General features: G+C 41.2%; 1 protein-coding gene across 1 annotated transcript in view; it reads left to right on the top strand.

Moving 5' to 3' along the window:
- Positions 1 to 8316, top strand: part of NT5E (5'-nucleotidase ecto) — a 48840-nt gene extending 40524 nt beyond the window's left edge. The window contains exons 7-10 of the mRNA XM_077750346.1: positions 2028 to 2133; positions 2994 to 3143; positions 4768 to 4968; positions 7870 to 8316. Of these exons, the coding sequence (XP_077606472.1) occupies positions 2028 to 2133; positions 2994 to 3143; positions 4768 to 4968; positions 7870 to 8033 (621 nt within the window). The 3' untranslated portion in view covers positions 8034 to 8316. The remainder of the gene's footprint in view (positions 1 to 2027; positions 2134 to 2993; positions 3144 to 4767; positions 4969 to 7869) is intronic.
- Positions 8317 to 12114: the final 3798 nt, after the last annotated feature.

The following is a 12114-nucleotide window of genomic DNA, read 5'->3' as shown; positions in this document are numbered from 1 at the left end:
CAACATGTAGAAGAATGAAACTAGACCACTTTCTTACACCATACACAAAAATAAACACAAAATGGATGAAAGACCTAAATGTGAGACAGGAAACCATCAAAACCATAGAGGAGAAAGCAGGCAACAATCTCTTTGACCTCAGCCACAGCAATTTCTTGCTCGACACATCTCCAGAGGCAAGGGAATTAAAAGCAAAAATGAACTATTGGGACCTCATTAAGATAAAAAGCTTCAGCACTGCAAAGGAAATAATCAACAAAACTAAAAGGCAACTGACGGACTGGGAAAAGATATGTGCAAGTGACATATCGGATACATGGCTGGTATCCAAAATCTATAAAGAACTTACCAAACTCCACACCCAGAAAACAATCCAGTGAAGAAATGGGCAGAAGACATGAAAAGACACTTTTCCAAAGAAGACAACCAGATGGACAACAGACACATGAAAAGATGTTCAATGTCACTCATCCTCAGGGAAATACAAATCAAAACACACTGAGATACCACCTCATACCGGTCAGAGTGGCTATTAACAACTTGGGAAACAACAGATGCTGGCAAGGATATGGAGAAAACGGAACCCTCTTGCACTATTGATGAGAATGCAAACTGGTGCAGCCACTCTGGAAAACAGTGTGGAGGTTCCTCAAAAAATTAAAAATAGAACTACCCTATGACCCTGCTAAGAATTTATCCAAAGGATCCAGGAGTGCTGATTTATAGGGGCACATGTACTCCAATGTTTATAGCCATGCTTTCAACAACACCCAAATTATGAAAAGAACCTAAATATCCATCAACTGATGAATGGATAAAGAAAATGTGGTTTATATATACAGTGGAATACTATCGGCAATGAGAAAGAATGAAATCATGCCATTTGCAGCAAATTGCATGGAACTGAAAGGTATTATGCTGAGTGAAATAAGTCAGAGAGGGACAGATATCATATGTTTTCACTCATATGTGGATCTTGAGAAACTTAATAGAAGACCATGGGGGAAGAGAAAGGGGGGAAAAAAAGTTACAAACAGGGAGGGAGGAAGGCACACCATAAGAGACTCTTAAATACAGAGAACAATCTGAGGGTTGATGGGAGGGTGGGAGAGAGAGGAAAATGGGTGATGGACATTGAGGAGGGCACTTGTTGAGATGAGCACTGGGTGTTTTATATAAACATTGAACTACGGGAATCTACCCCAAAAACCAAGTGTGAACCACACTTTACATACTATATGTTAGACAATTTGACCATAAATTATATTTTAAAAAATCATAATATTAAAGAATAATTCTATTTTGGGGGGAAAAAACAAGTAGTTAAAGAGTAGCCAGTATGGGAAGGAATGTTTAGAGAAAGGTCTGAAAGGAAACAAGCCGTTAGCAGTGTTTACCTCTCTTTTAAGAGGCAGAGGCAAGTGTTAAGAAAACTTATGCTTTTGCACCATTTTTTTGTCAAATGAGAATATATTCATTTTATTTCTTGTAACTAAATACATATTTTGTAAAAGAAAAGAAGGAAACGGATTCTCCCATTTCAGGAGGCCATCTTTGTGCCTCCGAAATTGCCAACTTGGGAATTTGACACAGAGGCCAGGAATCTATCTTGTTGGCCTGAGGTCTGGAGTGGAAGGTTTTCAGGTTGCGCCTTCAGGAGCAAGTGTGGAGCCTGGAGGGGATAGAGGGGGAGGAGAGGCATGGTGGGCCAGTTTGCATGGAGACCCTGTCTGACACAAGAGCCAGTTTTGCTAACGCCCACTAGCCTGAGAGTAGAAGAGTCTTAGGAAAGGGGGTTCAGGGCTACTTGCTTCTAAGAGTCTGACATGGGATTGGTCACTGTTTCTTATTTTTGCTTCTCAGAGCATAAAACTAGTTCTGACTGCTTATACTTGAGAAAATCTCTGGGAACACAGGAGCAAGGATGAAGCAGCTTTATTTCCACGGTAGAGCTAACTATATCCCTAAAACTGATCCTAAGGAAGAAGGTCTAGAATAACTAATGTAAATTCATGCTACCATTGCAGATTAACAACAACATTAGACACTCGGATGGGGTGTCCTGGAACCATGTGTCCATGTGCATTCTAAATGGAGGTGGCATTCGGTCACCCATTGACGAGCGGAATAACGGTATGCTTCCCAGGCTTGGGGTGTCAGCTCGGTGTCTCTCTCTGACCATGCCTCTGGGTGGCCTCAGCTCATCTCTCCTGTCAGCCACGTACCACAGTGTCTGTCTCTTCAGTTTCAGTTAGCTGCTACTCAAGTCAGTGCCTAAGCAGAAGGGCACACATGCTTGTGTATTCTCATATGTATTCACACAGAGTGGGGAGCTAGGGTGAATGGAACCCAATCTTGATCTAAACTTCTGACACACAAAACCAAATACTAATTATTGCTGATTACCAACAGCCTCCTCCTTGATACCTGAAAAGAGAAAGGGACAAATTGCCCATGTTTTGTGCTGGAAAAAAACACCCTGCTGGATTAAATTCTTTTAGTGCATTTACAAATATCCTGGATCTTGGATGGTAAAACAAACCAACTAGTCAGATATTCAAGACACTCTTGCAGTCTTCCCTGATATGCTGTTTAACCAGGTAGTCTCAGTGTAAAGCCCCAAGCTCATCTCACTGTCAAACAGGGACAGGTGGCAGGGAGACACTGCCTGTCTGGAGGAACTGAGCAATGCTTAACACCCAGTGAAGATCCAGCCATAAGCCAGAGATCCAGGGCAGAGCACTGGTGACTTTGGAGCCACAGCCATTTATGAGCACCTACCATCTTGCCCAGTGGTAGAGAACATGGCCAGAAGCCTCTTGAATCCATTCCTTCCCTGAATGTCAGGACCACTCACACAGCTGATGCTGTCCTAATAGCCTTCCCATAGCCTCTTCTCTCCCTCATCTCCACCAACCCTAAAGGAAGCTGGTCTTGGGGTAAGCTTATCCTCAAGCTCGTTTCCTTCCTGTCTCATCTACAACTACCCTCAGGCACAATTACCTGGGAGAACCTGGCTGCTGTATTGCCCTTCGGAGGAACCTTTGACCTGGTCCAATTAAAAGGCTCCACCCTGAAGAAGGCCTTTGAGCACAGTGTGTACCGCTACGGCCAGTCTACTGGAGAATTCCTACAGGTGGGCGGTAAGTCACCCTTTGAAGTGAGGTGGGTTTTTCCTGATGGTTGGCTTAGGTCCCCACTCACCGGGACTTCCATTGCCAGATTTGTTTAGGTTTTCCCCCCACCCAACACAAGTGCATAGTCTCTCAATGGTCGTGGGTACCAGACCACTGAGATTAGGTCAGGGTCAAAACCCCAGTGCCCTGGCAATGAGCAGTATTTTCAACGTCTGATTTGGATGTCAGAAAGACCCACTATAGGAGCTGGCCCTCCAGATTCTAAGCAGGTCAGCTGCCTTGAGGTCTAGTTTCTATTAAAATCTTAGTTGTTTAAACACTCAGTATTCTTTGTTAGAAAACAAAACCAAAACCATCTTTCACTGTTCTATTCGTAATTGCCTGGTACCATGCCGAGGTGCAAAGGAATTCAATGTCCAGTCAGTATTAGCAAGGATGATTTTTGGGAGTGGCGGCCAGCTACAAGACCCATTGGAACCCCTCGTGCTAGTTCCACTGTGACCTGAGACAGGTCTTCAACCTCTCTGAATGTTTTGAGAAAATCTGCCCTGCTCATCTCCTGGATCAGCGTGAAAACTGAATGAAAATAAATGCTTCCCAAATTGCCAAGGACTTCTGAAACACTTTTGTCAATAATGATTTCCATAGTCCAATGAATCAATCATTAAATTAATAACTTTGACTCTGACACCATATTTTGCTCCCCCCCTTTTTGATACTGTGGATGATGGGCCTCACTTGTTGGTGTGATTACTTTATCAAGTCCTCCTTCTACAGAACCCCCAACTCTTGGATTGAGGGGGGAGCTGCAGATGGTGGCGGAGCCCCAGCCTGCTGCCTTGGGGTAACCCAAACATTCTGCATTTTTCCAGGAGAGAGTTGGGGGGACAGCAGGGTTTTGGTGCTCTGTCACAATGCTGGGTAGTTACATGTTTTGTGAAGTCATCCAACCCCAAATTATCATCATTTCGTTGTCTTCAAAATTAGAACAAATGTTCTGCACCTCTCATCTGTTTCTCATTTTCCAAAGCCATTGAACCAATTTGCTGACCAATTCATTTAGGATATTAAAAAGATGTGGTTTCTGGGGCGCCTGGGTGGCTTAGTCGGTTGGGCATCTGACTTCGCTTAGGTCATGATCTCACGGTTTGTGGGTTCGAGCCCCGTGTCGGGCTCTGTGCTGACTGCCAGCTCAGAGCCTGGAGCCTGTTTCAGAGTCTGTCACTCCCTCTCCCTCTGACCCTCCCCTGCTCACGCTGTCTCTCTCTCTCTCTCTCTCCTAGAAATAAATAAAACATTAAAAAAAATTTTTTTTAAAAAGATGTGGTTTCTCCCTGCACCATTACCCCTTCCCCATTCTGAGCCAGAGCCAGTTTTCTTCCCAGTGGTTCTCAGACCTCTGAGGACTCAAGGATAAACCTAACCAAGAAATGCAAACGCAATCTAACCAAATGCAAATGCAGTCTAACCAAATGCACTTCAACTCTCTTGCTGAAATTTCCCTCAGGCTCAAACTCAGTGAAAACCAAGCCCAGTGCCCCAACTCCAGATTTTGGCCATATCTCTTTGTTAGAAAACAGAAATTTCCCTCTGGATCCAGTGGAAGCATACAGACTCATTTCTTTTCTAGGAATTCATGTGGTGTATGATCTTTCCCGAAAACCTGGGGACAGAGTGGTCAAATTAGATGTTCTTTGCACCCAGTGTCGAGTGCCCAGTTATGAGCCTCTCAGAATGGATGAGATATATAAGGTTATCCTCCCAAGCTTCCTCGCCAATGGTGGAGACGGATTCCAGATGATAAAAGATGAAGCATTAAGACATGACTCTGGTAAGCACAAGTATCTCTTCCTCTCCCTACAATGAAGTACTCGAGAACAACAAAACTGGTCCAAAGAGGGGAGCTATGCAGGATGCTAGGACTACAGAGCCAGAAACCAGGTCGTGCCCCTGTGTTGCTGACTCCCTCCTGCTTTCTTTGTTGGAAAATAGCCCTGCCCCTCCTTAGCACACAGAGCCACCCATCCAAGCCTAAAATGTTTTAAAACTCTTTTAAGTATATATAAACAGCTACTTAAATTGGGAAATATCAGTGACTTTTGCACTTAACAAAAAACCTAATCTCTACAACTTTAGATTGGATCTGGAAAACCCTATAAACTTTCTTGAAGCTTTTAGTGTAAATAGGTCAGATAAGTAGATGGGATGTGCTCCCCTCTCCCTTTTCAGCACATTGGGTTGATGGAGCAAATGAAAGGAACAACCACACTTGACCTAAGTCAATATTTTTGGCAGCATTTAGGGTCATTATACCCCAACCTCACTTTTAAAAATCAGTTCTACGAACCACTTCATGTGGAAGTCCGCTGATGGTAGATTTGAGTCCCACAGAGGCCCAGAGGATGCGACCAGCACAGGGTCATTAAAAAAACAACCACCCCTGTCCCCACCACCACCACCACATGCATGAAATCCACTGATAGAATATACTAACCTTTCCTCTTCTCTAGGGCAGAAGACAGTGTACTTACAAAGCACGTGCACAGCTTCTCTGCATTTCCAGAAGGCAGCTCTACTAGTTCCTCCTCAGCTTTCCTGTGGTGGGCCTGCTGTTTTAGCCTCTTGTTTCAAGGAGAGTGGAGAGCAGAGCCAGGGCAAAAGAGGCAGCCCTTCCTGCTAGGAAAGATGCTAGCTACTTCTGTCCATCCAATGAGAGACAATGGAAGTGCAGGCTTACAGAAGTATCCTCTTGAGTCCCACTTGAGACAGAGGCTGGGGGCTGTGCCAACTGATTAAGCCCAGACTGATTTAAGTTTTGGAGAGGAGCTCACATAGAAGGCTGAGGAAGCCTTGGTCCTGAGGGCAGACTTAGTTGGGGACCACTTTAAATACCAATACTTTGGCCCCAACTTTTAAGAGATTCCAATATAATTGTGTTGAGGGAAAGAGTCTTCCGGTGATTCTAATGCAGAGATGAGAACCACTGCCCGGAGGTGTTTTTTTTTTTTAATATTAGTGATGTATTTTTTTTTATTGAGGTGTAATTGACATATAGCACATTCTACTAATTTCAGGTGTACATGGTTCAATATANTTTTTTTTTTTTTAATATTAGTGATGTATTTTTTTATTGAGGTGTAATTGACATATAGCACATTCTACTAATTACAGGTGTACATGGTTCAATATATGTATGTATTGCAAAATCATCATCACAATGTGTCGTTAACATTATAGTCACAAAATTTTTTTTCTTGTGATGGGGACTTTTAAAATCTGCTCTTGTAGCAACTTTCAGATATGCAATACAGTATGGACTCCAGTCATCATCCAGCACGTTACATCCGTAGGACTTATTTGTGACTGGAAGTCTAGATTTGTAACCTCCTTAATCCATTTTGTCCACCCCCTCCTACCCCCACCTCTGGCAACTGCCCATCTATTCTCTCTACATGCAAGCTTGGTTTCGTTGCTGTTGTTTAATTCCACATATGAGTGAAAGGAGATGGTATTTGTGTTTCTCTGATAGATTTCATTTAGCACAATGCTCTCAAGGTCCATCCATGTTATCACAAAAGGCAAGATTTCATTGTTTATGGCTGAATAGTATTCCATTGTGTGTGTCTGTGCGCGCGCGCACACACACCACATTTTCTTTATCCATTCATCCACTCATGGACACTTAGGTATTTTCCCTATTTTGGCTATTATAAATAATGCTGCAGTGAACATGGGGGTACACGTTTCTTTTTGAATTAGTGTGTTTTCTTCAAGTACTCAGAAGTGGAATTGCTGGATCATAGAGTAGTTCTATTTTTGATTTTTTGAGGAACCTCCATACTGTTTCCCATCATGATTACATCAATTTACATTCTGACCAGTAATGCACAAGGGCTCCCTTTTTCCACATCTTGCCAACATTTGTTATTTCTAGTCTTTTTGATAATAGCCAGTCTAAACAGAGAAGGGAAATCCCTGTGGTTTTGATTTGCATTTCCCAGATGATTAGTGATGTTCAGTATCTCTTCATGTATCCGTTGGCCATCTGTAGGTCTTCATTGGAAAAAAGTCTATTCACATCCTTTGCCAATTTTTTTAAATCAGATTTGTGTTTTATTTTTGTTTTGCTTTTGAGTTCTAGGAGTTCTTTATATATTTTGGGTATTAACTGCTTCTCAGATATATGATCTGTTCAGTGGTATTTTTACAACAAAATTTTGTCAGGTCCCTATGGGTTTGTTGTAGTTATAGACAATCTGTATTTCTTTATCAGGTCTCCTCTCTTTTGGAAATGGTCTCCATTGTCTCCCTGTCAAATATACAAGAATGATTTCTGACCAGGCAAGCAGAAGGAAGCCACTTTTATGTCTCAACTAATTGTTGCCAACCAGTTCCCTAACACTCTTGTTTTGGAGTGGTTCAAAAGCAATACTAAAGGTCAACAACCTTTCTTGAGTCATCTCACAGCTGAGATGGCTCTATCCCCTCCAGTTATCTAGTAGTCAACAGTGGGCAGGCACCGTTTCACATCTGGAACATGAAACAGCAATCAAATTCTTTGCACCTGTAATCACCACTCTTCTTTTGTAACATTTTATCCTCGGTTATGAAACTAGTATCTTCCCTCTCATAATTACAAAGGACTTTAGAGAAATACATCGGTTTTCCCACCTTCTACTCTTAATTGGTAATTACTTATTCTGTAATTAAAATAATGTGTATCTTTTTCTAGGTGACCAAGATATCAACGTGGTTTCTGGATATATCTTAAAAATGAAAGTAATTTATCCAGCAGTTGAAGGTCGGATCAAGTTTTCTGCAGGAAGTCATTGTCGTGGAAGCTTTTCTCTAATATTTCTTTCCTTTTTGGCAGTGATCATTCTTTTATACCAGTAGCCAAAAATTCCTCTTGCCAGTAATGTGTGCAACTGCATTGTTTTTTTCAAGTGAGATTGAAGTCTGCATTTTAGGAACTGGCTTGGTGATGGCACAGACCATCTTTGCTGGCCCCTAGAAACTGAGCATGGAGACTTGTAAATGAAGACACTGACATCATCACTCAGGATCAGCAAGTCACTGAATAAACAGGAAAAACTGAAAACGAGCCCTTTGAGGGGAAAGTCGATCATCTTTAGTTTACATATGCAAATTTTAATAAAATTTTATTAACAATTTTAAACCATAGAAATTTTTCTCCTTTATATCCATTTTAATCCACCAGACAACTTATGTTTACATAGAACTTTATCATTTCAAAGGAATTTTAAGCACATAATCTTATTTGATGCCTATAACTTTCTTTGGTAGGCAAAGCAGGTGGTTNTTGGCAAACAAGAAACTGAAGCTCAAAAAGAGCTGACTTGTTCAAAGCCATACAGCTAAAGGTGACAGATCTAAGACCTGCACCCAGGTCTTCTGACCTCAAGTCCAGCACTCTTTCAACTACATCCAGTTGCTGTTCAGAGTGGTACTTGATGGTCTTCTCTGTTCATAACTGTCTACGGCATCAAACTCCTGGATGACAAGTCTCTGCTTTATTTCAGATCTCTAACTTTTCCCTTTTTAGATCCTGTTGTTAATATTAAGTTTCATGGACTAAACAGAGGGCAGCATTCTCTCCTGTACCACCCAGGTGCCTTTAACGAGCCAGGGAACAAAGGGTGCAGCATATGATGGGAAAGGCCAGAGCCTGCAAAAAATAGTCCAGGGGCAGGGAGAAAGAGAAAGGAAGAACAGGACACCCAGGATATATTTCATTATAGAAGAAAAAGAGCAAAAGGGCTTTTAGATCTGTTAGAGATATTTGCTAAGGAGTAGCAGCAGAGTGTCTGACACATGGTATTAGCTGTTAATAATTTTATGAGATTCCATCAATTCTGCCTCTGTGCTCTTTCCTCTCTTCTTTCAAATGTGAAGGTATAAGAAGAGAACCTTCTAAGATAAGATGTAATTCTAAACTTGTACCTGTCCTCCCCAGCAAGTTGCCAGCAGTGTATTTACCCTAATCACACTATTTACTCTTACTCTCTCTCTCTCTGTCCTTTCTTATCCCCCACCCCAGTTATGGAAAACCCAGAGGGGAGACAAGGATTGATTTTTAAAAGTGGTATACATAAGGGGCACCTGGGTGGCTCAGTCGGTTGGGCGTCCGACTTCAGCTCAGGTCATGATCTTACAGTTCATGGGTTCAAGCCCCAAGTCTGGCTCTGTGCTGACAGCTCAGAGCCTGGAGCCTGCTTCGAATTCTGTGTCTCCCTCTCTGCCCCTCCGCTGCTTACACTGTCTCTCTCTCAGAAATAAATAAAACATTAAAAAATAATAAAGTGGTATACATAAAAGTTTGAAGTCAGATCTGCTTGCAAATCTGGAAACCCTAAGTCATTCTCAAGTATGATATGAGAACTCCTGCTTGGAAGTAAGCCTCTGAGTGGGTGCTCAGGAAACACCCAGATTTATACCCCAAAGAAAAAAATACTTGCTTAAGGTGGTCGTGAGACCATTTGAGCCCACTTAGCATTGCATAAATGCTTCAAGGAGAAATGGGAGCCTTCACCTTAAAAAATGGTGAGCAGGGACGTCCGGGTGGCTAAGTTGGTCAAGCCTCCAGCTTCAGCCCAGATCATGATCTCATGGTTCATGGGTTCAAGCCTCACATAGGGCTCTCTGCTGTCAGCACAGAGACCATTTTAGATCCTCTCTCTCCTCTCTCTGTCTCTTCCTCACTAACCTGCTCGCTCTCTCTTTCCTCTCTCTCAAAAATAATAAATTTTTGAAAATGGTGAGCAAACAGCAGCTAGAGGTTTGGAGAGGGAGTGTTTGTTAATGTTTACAAATATTGTAATTAATTTCTGATATAAATATTGATACAAAATATACTTCTAAAATTTTGTAACATCTTTAAAAAGGCTGTTGCAGTAAAATAATGTCCTCAGTTCTATGCATATACAGATTAGCTACAAATAAACAAATGTCAATATGATTGGAAGAGGAAAATTAGAGAACGGTGCATTTGGAGTATTTTTTTTTATGCTTGGCCAGTAAAATACAATAAGTCCTATTAAAGAACAAATTTTTAAAGAACATTTTTGTAAGTTTTCTAAATATATGTACGTGTATTGTGCAGTGGTTTAAGAAATGACCTCAAACACTTTACAATTGTAGATTCAATTGTGCAATAAAACTGAAGATATGCTCCTTGTCCTTGGTAGTTTTATTTCTTCTCTCAACCAAACATTATAACCTGAGACAATAGGACTGAAGGAAAACTTTTGATAGTTTATCACTGGTATCATTTCTCTTGACCATAAGTCCCTTGCCATCTGATAACCTTCCCTACCCCCCTTTCAGCCAAAAAAAAGAAGAAAAATGCATACAATTTTTAGATAAAATCATAAATAAAGGGTATTTCAAATAATACTCTTACATTTTCTGGCTTTTGTGTACAGAATCTAATGTAGAAATTGTTTTGAGGTCTATGGTTGTTTATTAAAAATAAAAATGCCCAAATTAGACAATGTTAGGGATTCAGTTAATTTACCTGAACTGATGTGCATCTAAGAATCTTCTTCAAGGATACTGATAACACAATAAACCAGGTGTTCTATCTTGATCAGTTAGATCCATTAAATCCATTTGGTGGCAGAAATGCCTTCAGCAGTTCCCAACAAAGAGTAGGCCAGGCTTCTTAGAAGAAAGTTGAGGCTGCCAATAGTTGTCCTTCAGAAAAAGTTGCTTCCTCAAGGAGTCTATGGTCCATGGATAGATATATGGCTATGCTTGCCAAAATTAGTAAAGTTTCCTGATTCATTACCTGGGGCTGCTGTAATAAACTGACATAAACTGGATGGCTTAAACAATAGAAACTTACAGTCTCAGCCTTCTGGAGGTTAGAAGTCTGAAATCAAGTTGGCAAGGTTGTTTCCTTCTGAAGACTGGTCTCTCTCCTCACTGCTGGTAGCACCAGGCATTCCTTGAGTTATACACCCTTTTTTTACACCCTATTCCCTGTGTGTGTCTGTCTCTATGTTCAAATTTCCTCTTTTTATAAGGACAAAGTCATATTGGATTAGGCCCACCCTAATGACTTCATTTTAGTTATGTGAAAAAACACTATTTCCAAATAAGGTCACATTCACAGGAACTGGACATAAGGGCCCAAGCCCCACCATCTTTTCAGGAGACACAATTCATCCCTATAAACAGTCCCCTGGCATGATACATACAATTAGCTGGGAAAACCCTGTACAACCAGCAGCTTCTGTGACTTACACATTTTGCAAATGAAAGATTATAATTAATGTTATAAGAAGAAGGTATAAGAAGAGAACCTTCTAAGATGTAATTCTAAACTTGTACCTGTCCTCCCCAGCAAGTTGCCAGCAGTGTATTTACCCTAATCACACTACTTTCTCTCTCTCTCTCCTCTTTCCTCTCCTCTCTCTCTTCTCTCCTCTCCCCTCTCCCCTCTTCTCTCTCCTCTCTCTCTCTTCTGCCAAGTTTCTGTGGATAGGTCTGCTGCAAACTGAAAGGAGTGGCAGGGTATATATTCAATGTGCTGAATTGGAAAAATATGCAGCCAAGAATTCTGTATCCAGCAAGGCTGTCATCCAAAATAGAAGGAGAGATTAAAAGTTTCCCAGACAAACAAAAATTAAAGGAGTTCGTGACCACTAAACTGGCCATGCAAGAAATTTTAAGGGGGACTCTCTCAGGGGAGAAAGGACCCCCCAAAAAAGGCAACAAAGACTAGAAAGGACCAGAGAACACCACCAGAAACTCCAACTCTACAGGAAGCATAGTAGCAATAAATTCGTATCTTTCAGTGTTCACTCTAAACATCAATGGACTAAATAAATGCTCCAATCAAAAGACATAAGGTAACAGAATGGATAAGAAAACAAGATCCATTTATATGCTGTTTACAAGATACCCCTTTTAGACCTAAAGACACCTTCAGATTGAAACAAAGGGGATAGAG

This window comes from Crocuta crocuta, unplaced genomic scaffold (assembly GCF_008692635.1).
Source record: "Crocuta crocuta isolate KB4526 unplaced genomic scaffold, BGI_CrCroc_1.0 scaffold9, whole genome shotgun sequence".
NCBI classification, from domain to species: domain Eukaryota; kingdom Metazoa; phylum Chordata; class Mammalia; order Carnivora; family Hyaenidae; genus Crocuta; species Crocuta crocuta.
The sequence above is the reverse complement of the archived record's forward strand: the minus strand, read 5'-3'. Positions and strand labels throughout refer to the sequence as shown.